Genomic DNA, 17853 nt, shown 5'->3' on the forward strand with positions numbered 1-17853 from the left:
AACATATCAAGCATCTTTTCTAACTACAATACGGTAAGACTAGAAATCAACTACACGGAAAAAAACTGCAAAAAACAAAAACATGTGGAGACAAAACAGTATGTTACTAAACAACCAATGGATCACTAAAGAACTCAAGGAAGAAATCAAAATATACCTGGAGACAAATGAAAACAAAAAGGCAACAATCCAAACGCTATGGGGTGCAGCAAAACAGTTGTAAGAGGTATGTTTGTAGCAATACAAGCTTACCTCAGGAAACAAGAAAAATCTCAAATAAACAACCTAACCTTAGACCTAAAGGGAACATACCTCAACATAATAAGGGCCATATATGATCAGCCCACAGATAATATCATGCTCAACAGTGAAAAGCTGAAAGCATTTCCTCTAAGAACAGGAACAAGAGACAGATGCCCACTCTCGCCACTTTTATTCAACATAGTATTGGAAGTCTTAGCTACAGCAATCAGAAAAGAAAAAGAAATAAAAGGAATCCAAATTGGAAAGGAAGAAGTAAAACTGTCACTGTTTACAGATGACATGATACTATAAATAGAAAATCCTAAAGATGTCACCAGAAAACTACTAGAGCTCATCAATGAATTTGGTAAACTTGCTGTATATAAAATTAATACTGTTGTATTTCTATACACTAACAACAACTATCAGAAAGAGAAATTAAGGAAACAATCCCATTTACAATTGCATCAAAAAGAATAAATTACCTAGGAAGAAACCTACCTAAGGAGGTAAAAGACATGTACTTGGAGAACTATAAGACACTGATAAAAGAAATTAAAGATAACACAATCAAATAGACAGATATATCGTGTTCATGGATTGGAAAATTAATATTGTTAAAATGATCATACTACCCAAGGCAATCTACAGATTTAATGCAATCCCTATCAAGTTACCAATGGCATTTTCCACAGTACTAAAACAAGTAATTCTGAAATGTGTGTGGAAATACAAAAGACCCTGAAGAGACAAAATAGTCTTACAAAAGAAGAACACAGCTGGACATATTACTCTCCCTAATTTCAAACTACAATACAAAGCTATAGTAATCAAAACAGTATGGTACAGGCAAAAGAACAGACACATAGATCAATGGAACAGAATAGACAGCCCAGAAATAAACCTACACATTTATGGTCAATTAATCTATGACAAAGCATGGAAGACTATACAATGGAGAAAAGACAGTCTCTTCAATATGTAGTGCTGGGAAAACTGGACAGCTACATGTCAAAGAGTGAAATTAGAACATTTTTTCATATACAAAAATAAACTCAAAATGGATTAAAGACTTAAATGTAAGACCAGAAACCATAAAACTCCTCGAGGAAAATACAGGTGAAACACTCTTTGACATTAACTGTAGCAATATTTTTTGGATCTGTCTCCTGGCAAAGGAAATGAAAGCAAAAATAAACAAGTGAGACCTAATTTAACTTAAATGTTTTTGCACAGCAAAGAAAACCATCAACAAAATTAAACGACAACCTACTGAATGGGAGCAAATATTTGTAAATGATATCACTGATAGGAGTAAATATCTAAAATATATATATGTGATACAATTCAATATCAAAAACAAACTGCCCAATTAAAAAATGGGCAGAAGGCCTCAATAGACATTTTTCCAAAGAGAACATACCAATGGCCAACAGGCATATGAAAAGATGCTCACCATTGCTAATCATCAGAGAAATGCAAATCAAAATCACAATGAGATACCATCTCACACCTGTCAGAATGCCTATCACCAAAAAGAACACAAATAACAAATGATGGCAAGGATGTGGAGAAAAAGGGAACCCTTGTGCACCATTGGTAGGAATGTAAATTGGTGCCGTCACTATGGAAAACATTATGGAGGTTCCTCAAAAAACTAAAAAATAGAACTACTATGTGATCCATCAATTCCACTCCTGGGTATATATCCTAAGAAAATGAAAACACTAATTCAAAAAGATACATGTACCCCAATGTTCATAGCAGCATTATTTACAATAGCCAAGATATGGACACAACCTAAGTGTCTTTTAACAGATAAATGGATAAAGAAGATGCAGTATAAAATATATATATATATATATATATATATATATATATATATATATACATACATATATATATACACACACATATATATATAGGAATACTACTCAGCCATAAAAAGAATGAAAGTTTGCAACAACATGGATGGACCTGGAGGGTGTTATGCTTAGTGAAATAAAGCAGAGACAGAAAGATAAATACTGTATGATATCACTTATATGCGGAATCTAAAAAATAAAACAAACTAGTGAATATAACAAAAAAGAGGCAGACTCACAAATACAGAGAATAAATCAGTGGCTACCAGTGGGGAGAGAGGGAGGGAGTGGCAAGATAGGGGTAGGGGATTAAAAGGTACAAACTATTAGGTATAAAATAAATAAGCTGCAAGGATATATTATACAGCACAGGGAATATAGCCAATATTTTATAATAACTATAAATGGAGTATAATCTATAAAAAATTTGAATCACTATATTGTATACCTGAAACTAATATAATATTGTAAATGAACTCTGTCTCAATTTCTTTAAATGATAAACACTACTATAGGGAAAAACTGTATTACTATACCCATGCCTGCTTTGCTATACTGCCTCACTTACATAGAAAAGAGCAAAATTGGAAGTATTTTGGTTGTTTGTGTGTTGTAGGAGGATAAAACAGTCCAGAGTCTATCTTCCCCTTGCCCCCAGTGCAGATTCCAAGACTGAAGAATCTGAGAAGTAATCTGTATTACACTAAACAGAGGCTTTAGAGACCAGGATTCAAACCCTACATCCATAACTTTCTGAGTGACCCAAACAAGCCACTTAATTTCTCTCAGTCTAATTTTACTCACATGTAAAATCAATATAAAAATATTTTCCTCACTGGGTTGTCAAAAGGATCAGATAAAATAATGTAGGTAGTTTTAGTACATGGTTTCTTTTATAAACAATAAAGTATCTCACAAAAGTATTTATTATATTACTTACTGACAGGAAATAGATAGTATTTTGAAGAACAGTCTTAAAATTAAGAAAATTTAATAAACACTAGCATAATTCTGAAGGAATTTTAGGAGGTCATGAACATTCCACCAAAGCAGGAATACCCCTCTACATCTCTGTTTAAATTTTCCATTGAGTTTATTTTATTAATTTATCCACTCATTTATTCATTTAATAAATATTTATTGAACAACCACTATATTTGATCCAACTGCATCAATGTTGGGTAGCCATTAATTGTTCCTAAGTTCTTTTGTATATTGAGAACAATTTCCCTATTACCTTAACCCCCTAAAACAACACAAAAATCTTATCCACTTCTATTCAACAAAACTCCAAACAGCTAACATGTATGAGGTCAAACTTCCCTAGGTCTTGAATCACTATTCACATTAAATGTCCAAGTCTCTTGACTAGTCTAGACACTTTTGATAAATACTAATTTCACAACAGATCCCTTAAAATATGGTAACCCAATTAGAACACAATACTTCAAGATGTAACCAGACCAAGGCAAAGGTCTAATCATTTTATGCTATCTTGCATTTAAGTCTTAATAATAAATTTATTTAACAATACTCGTAATAATATTAACCTCTTTTGAACATTGCTTTGAGATTACTGCTATTACATTGATGCCATTTACAGCACTCTATCCTCAATTAATGCTGCTGCAAAAAAAGAAGTTACCTATGGAAATATGATGGGGGGTTAGGGATGGGATTTTCTCTTAAAGAATATTAGACAAGACTCAGATACAGGCCCACTGAAAATCTGTGATTCATTGTTTGTCCACCTTTAGCAATATTCCAACTCCTACCAAGAGTTTTGGAAATACTGCTTTATTTCACTTAGATAATAGGACTTTTATTTGAAAGCACTAGTATTTTTTAAAGTAAAATCCAAAAAGGAGGTTATTAATGTATTGTTTCTTAATATGTAGTAATATTAAAGTCACCAGGTTGAAGATTCATTTTTCAGTATAGCTCATCCATTCTATTGCCCACACTTTAATTCTCCTTCAAGCACCTAACCCACCGCAAAGAATTTTCCAATGACAGAGGCTGTTACCACCCTTTCTCAGCTTCATCACACTCTTGAATCCAAAAGAAGATATAAAGTTAAGAATGACATGGAAACATAATATAAGTCAGATAATAATATAAATATTGACTATTTAGAAAATAATGACTATGAGAATTCTAAAAGTTTAAATTTATGGGATGCATAAAGCTAGTTCTACAAACACATTCATGGCTAAAAGTGCTTCTATTAATTAATAAAAAAACGTTGAAAATAAAGTAGTCAACTTAGAAAATTAGGAGGTATCAGAAAATAGACAAAAGAAAAAGTATAAGAAAAACAAAGAAGAGAGAGATAATAAAGGTAAAAGCAAGATTAAGTAGTTGGCATGCTGAAAAACAGCAGAACTGACAAGTAAACCTAAAAGCTGGATTCTTACTAGGGAGTAAGGGGGGAATGATAAATAGAAAAACCACTAGCAAGTAAAAATTGAGGAACAAAAGGGAGACAACAGAAATATGCAAAATTTAAATAGAATATATAACAGCAAATAAATGGAAAACTTAAAATAAGCGATATTGTACTTTAAAACAATACTAATGTTTTTGAAAATCTCAGTGAAATATACAATTTTCTAGGAAATTTTTTTCCTGGCAAAACTGACTTAAAGAGAAAAAGAAACTGTAAAAAAAAAAAAAATTGTCTCCATAGAAAACTCTAAGCCTAGATGTTTTATGAATATATTCTTTCAGAATTTTAAGAAATAAGTGATTCCCACTTATTTTTTTTCACCTGATGAACTCAATTGTTTATTTTTATTGATTATACTAAGATGAAATCATCCTCTTTTTTTATTTAAGTATAGTTGATTTACATTGTTTGATTAATTTCTGATATACAGCAAAGTGATTCAGTTATCTGGCAGCAAATACATATCTGTCAATAATTACCTTAAATGTCAATGGGCCAAATGCTCCAATCAAAAGACACAGAGTGGCAGATTGGATTAAAAAAAAAAAAAAACCAAGAGCCTACAATATGTTGCCTTCAAGAGACCCACTTCAGGCAAAGGACACAAAAAGAATATAAAAAAAGATTCCCACTTATTAATAAGATGTTGTCTATTCAATAGTTTTACATAGCCTTCCTCCACAAAAAAGGAGGAAAAGCTTTCCAATTCCATGAACTCTGGCACTAAAATTTAACAAAGATAGTACAAATAAAGAAAACCACAAACTAATCTCATTTACAAATACAGATGCAAAAATAACTGTAATGTAAGCAAATAAAATTATGCAGTACATTAAAACAAGACTACACCATGACTAATTAGGGTTTATTTCATCAGTAAATTTGAAAAACAGAAACCAATAAGATATGCCATAAACTAAAATGCAATTTCTCATAGAAACTCCTAATAAAGTGGACTAGCATGATCTTTAATGATAAAAATCATTAAATCAACAGTCAATATAATACTTAATGGTGAAATATTAAAAACAATTCCATAAATTAAAAACTAAATAAAATACCTGCTATCACCTGTTATTATTTAATATTATTCTAGATATTCTAGGCAGTGTATTAAAAGAAGGGGTGAAAAAAAAGGAACCAATAACTGCTAAAAAAGAAGAGAAAACATATCAGCTGAAATATGACTAGAGCTAATAAGTCTGACAAAAAGGGAAGTTATACAATGAATAAGCAAAATTTACTAACACCCCCAAATATAGTAACAAAAATAGAGTAGTATGAAAAACATCTCATTCATAAGAGCAAGTAAAAATATTAAATATTATGAAGGAAACATCAAAGGAAATGTGCAGAATCTGTATATAAAAAACAAAACATTGTTGAGGGACATAAAAGAACTGAGTAAGTTATTTGGAGTGGAAAGATTCAATGCTAAAAAGATTTGTTATCCCATAGTTTTATAATCTTTTTAAAAAAATCACTTTGCAATTTTAATTAACAACATATAAATCTAAGATAAACTTTAGAGAAGTATACAAACACCTTAAAGAATAATTATGAATGAGGTCTTGCAATACTTTCCAAAGATACTATAAAGCTACAGTGATTAATATAGCCTAGCACTGTAAAAGTTTAGGTAGAAAGATAAATGGAATAGAGCCAAAAACTGAGAAATGGCTCCAAATATGTAATCAGTATGTAATAAAAGATGTTATTTCAAGTCAGATGGGACAAGATGGGTTACTTAATAAATGATACAGAGATATTTGGTTAACTCGAGAAAAAAATTAAGTTATATCTCTGGTTGAAATTATACTCAAAATATATTCAAGATGAATCAAAGACTTAAGTGTATAAAAATATAGTCAAAGAACTGGAAGAAAATATAGTAGAATATTATATAATTTTAGACTGGGAGAAGCCTTTCTAAACAAACCCCAAACAGAAAAAAAAAAAAAAAAAAAGAGCATTAAAAAAGGGAGGCAAAGATTTAACAACAAAACCATAAAGAAAATGACAAAATATACATATATGACAAAGGCTAATACCATTAAAATATACATTAAGAGCCTTAAAAACCATAAAAACTAGACAAATCCTTTAAAGGAAAAATGGGCAAACAACATAATAAACAGACAATTCACAAAGGAAGAGACATTTAATACAAATAAATTCATGTAAAACTTTTCATTCTCAATAAAAATCAAAAGAATTCAAATTAACTCAGCAATAATATGTTATATTCCCTTATCAACCTGGCAAGAAATGTTTAAAATAATAATACTTGCTACTGAGGGCAAGGGAATACTTGCAGATACTGCTGGTGAGAGCACAGAACACTATATCTGAAGGGCAATGTGAATCAAAAGCCTTTTTTAAAAAAGAACACCTTCTTTGACCCAGTAATTTCACTTTTTAGAAATATATCGTAAGAAAATAACCACTAATTGACACGGAAAAGTATTAAAAAGTTACCCATGTTCAAGGTTTTCTTTATAATGACAAACAATAAAAACAACTTAAATATTGAATAAAAGACTCAGTTAAATTATAAGAACCTCACTTTATGCAATATTTTCTGCAAATAAGAATAATAGTTTAGAAGATGACCTAATCAGGGAAATTCACAATATATCATTAAGTGGGAAAAACAGATTACAAATGAATAGTAAAAGGATGATTCCAATTTTAAGGGAAAAAAATTTTTATGCATAAATTAAAATGGAAAGGATATACACTATAATACAGGTAGAATGAAAGGGCAATTATATTTTCCTTTGGGTGTGTTTATATACTTTTTACAATAAATGTATATGAATTTTGTAATGAGGGAAAAATAATGAGATATATAAATACACACGCTTGAGATATACTGAACACTAATAACCCACTGCAGTGTGTTTTTCTTTTCTTCTCTTTTAATTTATTTTTTGGCCGCACTGTGCAGCATGCAGTGTCTTAGTCCCCCGACCAGGGAGTGCACCGGTGCCCCCAGCAGTGGAAATGTGGAGCCCTAACCACTGGACTGCCAGGGAATTCCCCTAGTATGTTTTTCTTGGAGATAGTATTTAGATCACCCTATAATTTCAGAATAATTATAACTAATTTTGGTGGCTAATAACTGATCTGATCTCACCTACAATAAAAATGTATGTTGAGTTTCAGCAGTGGCTGAATCAAACTATTTGAACACTACTTTAACTAAATTTTTTTCAATTTTTTATATTATTGGTATACTTTTTGTATAATGTTTATGGTGACAAAATATTAAGATGTAAAAAGAGACACTTATGTAGAGTAAATCAAAATGAAAAATTTAGTAAGAATCTTATCTTCTATGCCCATAAAACTGAGGGTAGCACACAAATGAAAGTTTACACTTCACATACAGAATCCAGAAAAGAAAAAGTTAAAGAATTTGAAAAGCCTAATTTTGCATGTTTCACTTTTGAGATTTATATATTTTGATTATATAAAACTAGTACAGTTTTTGCATTTTTAGAATCAAAAATAAAGATAGAAGGTGGGAGGGGGAAAGATAACCCAAAGCATAAAAACTCGATGCTGAATCATAACATAATAAAATGTTAGCTTCCACATTACTGAGAGAAAGCAAGACCCCCATCATTCACGCTGGCAAAAGCTTGCCTTTGCATAAACCATTTTTGTTCTCACTGTCATAAAACCAATGACTTTGGAAAGGGAAGAAAACACAGAATGACGTGCAAAGTAGCACACACCATGTTATTGCAGCTGGATAAAGAATATGTCACTAATGACTTTCTTTCTACCCGTCAGTTTTAAGTTGAGTTTCTCTTTTTTTTTCCAAAATAGCAAATGGCCTTTATGAGTACAAAACAGAAGCAGTGAAATTCAAAATAATATCCAATTTCCACTTGATTTTGATACTGCATTAGTTAATAGAATGAGTTATTAATTATTTCTTGGAAAAGATATGACTCTCTTTTCTCTTCATTTGAGTTGAACATAACATGCCTGAACACTAAGCAATTTTCTGTAATAAATTCAAAATAAAATTTTCATCAGATAGTTATCGCCAAATGTTCATCTTAAATGAGGAATTATCCATGGGAATATTCACCTGAAGTCACTTGATAAATTCAGAAAACTAATGTAATTAAGTTCCCAAATTGTCAGGTCAAGTCAGAGTGATGACTGTCTGTAAGGGACAACTGAAAAAATTAATTAATGACAATGGATTCTATTCATGATACCAAAAGCTAATGATACAGCACTTCATCTCCATAAAGGAATCAACAAGAGAGAACTGGGCAAAAAGTATAGCTTCTTAACTGATAGGGCAGCTTAATTCTGTAATGGATTGGGACTGCCCACTTCTTAACATGTTTCAAAATAATAACATCAATCACTTATCTTTAAAAATAAAGATGCAAGATGCTCATTCTCATCCGGGTTGGAGATCATGAAATGTTAAGTCTGGTGAAATCTGATTGAGATTAATCAACCTACAATCCTATGGGCAGTTAATAACAACCACAACTTTCCCTCATGAGGACTTTCTTAAGTGCCAGGCAGTTTTAAAAGCTTTACATATACTAATTCTCTAAATGAGCCTATGAAGTAGGTATTTTTATTATCCTCAGTTTAGATACAAGGAATTCAAAACATAGAAAGCTTCAGTGACTTGCCCAAAATCACTCATCTAGTAAGTGACAGAGTCAGGATTTGAACAGGTAAACAGGCCTCAGAATCCAGCCATAAACCATAAACAGCACATTCTATAAACTCCTTTTTTACAGTTACTACAGCTGACCCTTTTTGATCAGAAGAAATTCAAATCAGTGATTTGGATTCATCAATTAAGCTATTATTATGATTTCAAAGGAAGGATTAAAATTATCTTTAACTTAATTTGTTCATCTTTGACATAACCTTTTTTCTTTTTCATACTTTTTGTTCAGTAAACTAATGAAGCAGTTTATCCTGTAAGTTATATGTTTATAGACTAAAAAAAGAAAGGGCAAAACTTTCATTCTATAAACATTACAAAAGAATAAAGTTCAGGAACACACTATACATTTACCCTCTCAAATATAAACAAATATTAGAGGTAAGAATTTAATGTTAGGGCACAGAAGATAAGCAAATGTGTTGTGGAGCAAAATAATATTTCTACATTGATATGTTTGATATTTTGTATATTGTACCTTTAATTTCTCCAAGAAGTTCACTGGTATTTAATCTTTCCATTTTTTCCTTCCAATCTTTTGAAAGTAGTTTTTCCATGCAGGAGGAATCTATTAAAATAAAAAAGTAAGTATTAAAACTATTACACATGTATTTGATAAGTATTAAAATATTACAAATACAGAAGGCTGTGGAGTTTATGGAGAAATTCTGTTATTCAAAAATGATTAAAGCTATTTTTTGTTGTTGCTGTTTTAACCCTAGGATACAGACAATTATATTCCGTTATCTACTATAAAATACCACAACTAAATTTTTTTTTGCTGGAAGATTATTTAAACTATTCCCACGAAAAAAAAAGATAATGCTCAATAATCTTATCTTGGTATTATAACTATAGTTAATTAATATTCAGCCAGCATTTATCATTTCTTAGACCAACTGGACAGAACAAGGGGCTTTTTCGTACAAGCTTAAGTTTAGATATTATTCCTTTCAAACCAGGTGATGTTTTTTAAGTCCAAGCAAAATTCATGTGCTATTCAAGGAAGAATGATAAATCTTCAAAGGAGAAGAGACCAATCGACCTGTAACTACTTAGTCCTTACAAAGAAATAAACATACGGCAACTTTTGTAAAATACTCATTTAGAGTAAAATGCAAAGAAAATAAAGTCATGATGTTCTCTGTCCCCCAGTAATGAAAACAGTTAAAACTTTTCTCTTATATAAAAAGAGATGCATGATCTTTTCAAGAAAATCCTTATTTAAACGCTACTTGAACTACTGCATTTCTAAATAGCATACTAGATTACACTTGTTTCTATTAATATTCATAAAGTTTACAGAAGTTTAAATTTTAGAATGTTCTAATAATTAGCAAATTTTTATCAATGAGTTATTTTTTCTCTCTGTTCAGATGGATTCGCAACTGGAGCTACTGCTTACAACTATTTACGTGTATCTTTTAAGCCTCAAATCTTAACAAACAGGCCATGTTTCCAAAAGGGAAAGCAGATTTAAATACTCAATCCTTAGTGCAAAGAATACTCCCATTAAACTTTAACATTCCAAGTGTCAAAATTCTGATAACTCCTTTTTTAAATTATATTTAAAATAATTACTTCAATTCCAAATGCCTTTTCTCTCCCATATCAGTACCTATCTCTGTAGCATTTTCCCTTTCATTTTTTCTCCAACTTCTAAATCCTCCTTGAATTTTTCAGAATGACAGTAAGGTCAAGATGGATCTGAAGGGTTTTAGAAACTAGATAAGCTTTAAAAAGAAGACAGTGAGCCCCGGGTAAGAGATGAGAGGACTACGGCATGGTTAGAAAGTATTGGTGAAAACAATTAACGTTTGTTCGTGACATGATCAATCAATCAAGGAATGGACAGAATCCAGATCAGTATGTTGGGAAATGGCTGATGAAGAACAACCATATTAGCTCTCTATCACAGAAGCTAAAGTTCTTTCTAAATAGAAGTCAGCTTGATTCTATTAAGTGAAAGCTCCCTGCTCCTTCCCTTACTTCTTCCCTTCTTTCCTTTCCTCCTTCTTTCCTTCCAGTCTTTCCTATTAATTATTTTCTTAGGCTTCAACCAGTGACCTACCACTGTGATTAAAAACTGGATTCTGAGTGACCTGCCAATAGGGCCTATATGCATATGCATATGTTCAGTTTGTATTTAATTTTCAAAATGTTCTCTTGTTACTTTTATTTTAAATTCAGAATCAAGGTGTATACTTCGTTCCATACATATTTTGTTTTTATGCTAAAGTCATAGAAAAGATAATACTAGGTTTGAGAGTTAAGAAGCAAAATCTTCAAAGCCATGCCTATCAGAGATTACTTTTTCTCAAATCAGGTTTAAATTTCTGGATATAACATTAGACCATGTATAAGAATAATCAACAAAATGTTTTCAACTTCCTGTCTTACTCAGTTTTGTTACTTTTTTTTAACCGTTTCATACATGTTATAACATTGTACTAAACTGATAATCACTGATATGAATGCTAAAGCATAACTTGTTTGGTTAAAATTTGAGTTGAGTGCACATATTATAATGGTCAAGACAAAATCTCAATTGACTAGTAATGATCCAAAATTCACAGCAAGTTCATAAACTAGGATTAGATACACACTAAATGTAAAACAGGCTAAAATATGTCTCTCATTTCTATTAATAGACCTGAAATCTTTCAGAGCTCCAGAAAAAGAATGCTGAAACTTCATGGGAGAAAAACAGAACTATATGGACAACAAGAATATACACTTCAAACATTTATCAAATAAGTCTGAAGACACAGCTTTACATAAAAGCTAATCATTAATAAAATGGTTAATAAATTCAAAACATTTCACATTCCTATTAGAAAATTAATTCTTACCATAATGCTGAGTTAATCTAGCTATATGAGTTCCCATTTCAGTAGAAGACACTGAGGGGAAAAACATAAAGCAGGCTTTCCAAGTTTATATTTATAGCCCATGAAAATATTTAGTAACAATCACTGATTGCCTTTATCTACAGGACAATAAAAGTCACTACATACAACTTTATCAGCATTTAATCTCAATTCTAGGAGACTCCAGGAATATTCAAAACTGTGAGAAGGTCTCTTGAAAAACTGAGCTTTTTCACCTAATTATCTGTCTGCCAGACCTCTAAGGGCATACATACCACAATTAGTACTAAGCACATCCCATACTGTAATGTAAAACAAGTAAGGTGAGGGAAAAAGACCAGAAGATGCAGTACCAGAAGATGTACTAAATGCTACATAGGCAGAGGATACTACAGCCTCTACCAAGACGTTTCTGTCTTGAAATGAGGAAATATATGCTAGATAAAGTTAAAAACGAAATTTATATTTTCAAATTTCCCACTCAAAACAATATCCAGGTAAGGGTAAAAATTAACGGCATTCATCCTCCTGTGCCACATACGTCAACTACATTAACAGGACACTAGCTTTACAGAGGCAGTTCATCATATCAGACTTTGCCCCTTTCTGATCATGCACAAATGCAAAAATCAAAGAGGTCAAGATAAGTAAAGAAGTCCAGTTTGCTTTATGTCCACGCAAAGAGTAAGCTCATGTTTCAATTCAGTACTTATGCAGGGTTCCAAATGGAAAAAAAAAAGAACTAAACATCACCCGGATATTCTTGGATAACTCTACACAGATAAATATGTTTTACATGATTGACTTGAAACATCTAATATAGTTATGGTAGTGCCACAGTCCTCAAAACAATGAAAAAATATACAGTATATTTTATTATCTGAGTTTGACTACTCAAATTTTAGTATTTTGACTGAGCTGTTTTCAGCTAAACAGGAGAGAAACTACATACCTTTTGGAAATTGAGATTAAGAAACACAACATTATAGTATCACAATATTATAGTGTGTGTCACCGTAATATGTACACATTAAAAATGAATGTAAGCCATAACACCTCAGTATAAAAGTGGAAAATGCCAAAATTAATTCCTCTTACTTTGAAAGAATTAGTGTCCATAAACCAATACATATTCAATGAAATATGAGTTTATTATATTTATTTTGTCTAATTTTTGTAAATAGTGTGATTAAAAACAGGACTGTCAAAAATCGAGTTGCACTTCAGTTCTTGCTTATTTTTAATCAAGGATGTAACAGGTGCTGATATGTTATAAATTAATTCTCAGTTGCATAGCTTTTGTCTTTCCTTTTCCTTTGCAAATTTAAGTTTTTCCATTTCAATAACCTTTTTCTAAGGAAAAAAGGAAAGATATCATAATGGATTGCAAAGCAATGTTTCTGCTTCCTAAATACCTAGGTTTCAGGCCAGGTAAGTCAGGAATGCTTTATCGTGCTAATAATTAATTTTACAGTACAAGGGAAATTTGAAGTGAGAGTATGTGAGATATTTATTTCCTAATCTATATGACGATATTTTAAGAACAATTTAAAATTATTCCTAGTTAAACAAAGCTGCAGCAGTGTTAACTACTATTCTGAGCAAAATAAAGGGTCAAAGAGAGTAAATAAAGAAATCATCATTAAAATTAAATCATGGGGGAACGGGAAAGGATAATGGGAAAAATTTTTTATCGTACTTTAAAACAATTTACCTGTGAGTAAACACTTTTATCATTATTCCCTTTACCTCAAAGTGATAAAGGTAGAAATGCTGAAACATTAGAAACATGACATAGAAAATAACTTTAAAATACCTTAGTGAGAAACAACAATGACTGCTCCCCCTGTATACAGATCCTACTGCTTTATTAACCCTTTTAAGAAAATATTCAAGCAATCCCTTTTATTTTTACCACAGGAATCATAAATTTCAAAAGCAATAAATTTTTTATGTATCCAAACAATGATAACTTATTAAAAGTATCCTTGACCTTGGTTTACAACTAATTCTGACAATACATATTTATATCCCTGCTGATCATCAATCTCACATTTTTCATTAGGAAACAGAGATGCACATGCCAGTTACTGTACATTTTTCCACAGTGACGAGTGCTCCACAATACAGTGGGATAAAATTGGAGCTTGGAGAGCTTGAAGAGCACTCTTAAATTTTAATTAAAACCCTCCAAGCTCACTAAAAATAATTAGACACAAAAATGTGCCAGTTTTATTTTGAAGTCACTATAACGTGCAAAGCACACTCCCTGACGACTGCTCATGCTCTCATTCTCTCTCTCCCTCTCTCCAATGAAACAACTGATTTTCCAAATACGAACAAGGCGGTATAAATAGAGGCTGTTTTCAATCTTGCTCTTCATGCTGGGAAGCTGACAGAAAAGACAGTAGAGTGGGTTTTTCAGACCACACCAAATGAACCTAGAATAACTTGCCTAACCAAGAGTTCGAATCACTGACAAACTCTAGATAAAATTCAGTCTTCAAGGAACACCACGGGTTATATCACTGATCTTTTTTGATCCAAAAGCCAAACCTTTAACCTCTTAAATGTTTTTGCTTTCTTAAAATATCTCATACAATGCTATATTCCATCCTATTTTTAGCCAAGCAGCAAGAGAAGGCATGCCTTTCCCATACAGCAGGGCAATGATATAAACATCAACACAGATGCTCTGCCAGGAAGAGCTGGACTTCTCAAGCACTTGATCATTAAGGAATGCACCAACTGTTTTGGATAATCTCGTGCCAGCTCCCCTTTTGCTCCACACTCCCCTCTGGGAGTGGCCAAACTTGTCCTGGTCTTAATTTTTCATTTTACTCCTCCATAGCCTCCCCCCATCCCCAAAAAGATGAGAAATGGCATTTATGCCTAGCAATGAAAAAGCAGGCTCACTTCCCCAAACAGACCAAAACTTTCAAACAATTAACCCTCCCCTCTTCTTTCAGATAAATTACTAAGTATAAAATGCAATCTGTTTCCTTTGTTTATTCAATATGAACAATTTGTAAATGACTCAAGGATAAAATTCAGAAAATGTTGTGCTAAATTAGAACCATTATAAACATGCTAATGACTCAATGCTTGAGTAAAACACGCATGATCGGTGTGAAGAAATAGATTTAGTTCCTGTGAAATTCTGTTGTGCTGCTTTAAAACGATTTGGTCATTAAATCAGATATATTCCTTCCAGGAAAAATGTTAATTCCACAACCACTTTACTAGATAATATACTGTGAGTGTCTCTGTGTGCGTGTGTCAATGGGAGCTATTGAAAATGTCATTAGAACTGTTAGATGCAAGATTTTGACATGTTCATGAGGGAGAGAAAACCCCACATTTGAAAGCTGCCGGAAATACACACATAGACATCATCACACAGGGTGCAATATTCTCTCTTTGCACTGTTTTGATCTACCAAAGTCTGATAACTTTTTATAGGGACCCCTTAAAACTGGCACTTAACATACATTCATGGAAGTCACATTGTTCTATATGTACAGGTAAGAGGTATATCTCTTTCATCTGCTTTCCAAAGCTGCTTAACACCTAAAACAATATCAGAAGGATCATTCAAAACCAAATTCCTCTCCCATATCTATCAAAGTACAACTGCTACCAATGCCAATATAGAAAAAGAGGGAAATATCCAGCAGGTAAATCAGAGGCTCACAGCCTCCTGCTGTAGCTGAGACTTCAGTGATCACTAAGACCAAAACCCCATTTCAGAAATGAGGAAACAGAGTCAAGATAAGGAAGTCACTTGCCTTGCCCAAGGCCAAACAGTTGGTGACAGAGCCCTGACTCTAGTTCAGTGTTGGTTTTACTGAAATGACTATTTAAATCATTATTTGAACATCAGTTTTAGTCTCTACGATGCAGCATTCAATAATAGAAAATGAATAATTACATCTATTATTAATTGCTTCAGATATGAAGCTCTAGTTCTTTAGAGAAGGGTGCTAAAAATTCGAGGTATTGCAGTGAAAGTAAATAGTGTTCAACAGCCAATTCTCCCATACATACTCCATTACTCTGGTCTTCCTGTTCCTCCATATTTCATTTTCCATAATGCCTTATCTTTTTTGAACTAAGAGCTTTCTTTTCCTGAAGTCATCCACTGAGGAATAGCTAAGATGCTGCTTCAAAATACTCTTGAACTCGAAAAGTAACTCCTTCCAAATTATATTTTATTTCATGTACAAGAAGTAAGTGTGCAGCCTGACACTATTTTCTGCTGCTCCATTGCCAAAGGCTAAGGTATTCAAACCATATGACATGGGACACTGCTCTTTGGGTTCTACAAATGTTTGACTTCATTTTTACTCTTTCATATACATATTTAACTGCTTTTTAAAAACTTTATAGAACTGTGGAAACAATAATTTTTGTGTGCCCACTGTGTCCTATACTCCTTCTTTTGATTTCTTTGGGGAAATAGTGCTGAATGCCACTCTTGTCCTGATGGAGTTGTCAATCACAGGGCTTTGCCGTCTGCTTCCTACTGCTCCTCCCAGCCACTCAGAGAAATTTGACCCAGTCAGAATTCTCTCCTGGAACTATCTGGAAAGGCTCTCTTATGCTCAAGTTGAAAGCTGTAAGCATGTGGGCCTGGGATCAATCGTCATGGCCATTCTCCCTGGCACATGGAGAGTCTGTATGCAATAAGAATGAATGAAGCCAAAAATACTAAGAAAAGTAGAGAGGAGCAGATAGGAAAAGAGAGAGGGAAAAAAACAATCTTTACATCATGTTAGCATACTTACATCCCCAAAGAGCTAAAGCCAAATTCTGCTCCTGGGATTCTTGATAATGTAAGCCAATATATTCCTGTTTTTGCTTACACTATTTGAGTTGGGTTTCTGCCAGTTGTAACTTACCAAAAAAAACTAAACAACAAGAAAACTGTAACAAAAACTGTCATACACGTTCAAATGTGTTATGTTCCAAAGTTTAACACACTGAAAATCACCAATGCATTAACTTGTACTACCAGAGTAAAACATTTATTACGCAAACCTTGAAATAAACCTCTTGCTATATTGAAAGATATGCAACAATGTTAAGGTAAAATACTATAGGACTGATATTTACAATTATTTAGTTATCTGAATTAGGATTTTCTGAACATGATGCAACCAAAAGAAAATACAGCAGAAATAAGGTAGAAGCTTAAGGTCATTAAAAACAATAACAACAACTCCCATCTAAGATCAACAAGCCCCGCTTTCAGTTTCGTGTTCATCAAAACAGCTTCACTGTTCTGGTCAGTTGACTTTATATTTAAAATTATAAAATAAAATTACACAATAAGATCTTACTGATAAAATATCCCTTCTTATATGTTTTATTTATGTATTGGCAATCCATAAGAGATCAATTTAAGATAAGGTTATACTCAAGTTGGTTTTAAGGGTCCTCCATAATCTGGCCCTAGTGATTCATCTCCTATTATTTTTGCTACCTGAAACTCTTCATTCTGTTCAAATGAATTCACCAAACATACCTCCCTCTTCTGTACATGTCTTGTGTTTTTTCACTTCCACACCTTTGATCATGACATCCTCCTGATACTAATGTCTCCCCACTTCTTAATGCTTATGAAAAACCTTCCTATTCTGTGCTGCCTGCATTAAATACCACCTCCTCAATTATGCCTTGATTTACCACTTGAAGCATAAATTCTCATCC

At 32.3% G+C, this 17853-nt stretch overlaps 1 protein-coding gene across 1 annotated transcript in view; it reads right to left on the reverse strand.

Annotated features, from left to right (window-relative positions):
* Positions 1 to 17853, reverse strand: part of SOX6 (SRY-box transcription factor 6) — a 340990-nt gene that overhangs the window by 197036 nt on the left and 126101 nt on the right. The window contains exon 4 of the mRNA XM_059929925.1: positions 9750 to 9839. Coding sequence (XP_059785908.1) covers positions 9750 to 9839 — 90 coding nt within the window. The remainder of the gene's footprint in view (positions 1 to 9749; positions 9840 to 17853) is intronic.

Source organism: Balaenoptera ricei, chromosome 8, assembly GCF_028023285.1.
Source record: "Balaenoptera ricei isolate mBalRic1 chromosome 8, mBalRic1.hap2, whole genome shotgun sequence".
NCBI classification, from domain to species: Eukaryota; Metazoa; Chordata; class Mammalia; order Artiodactyla; family Balaenopteridae; genus Balaenoptera; species Balaenoptera ricei.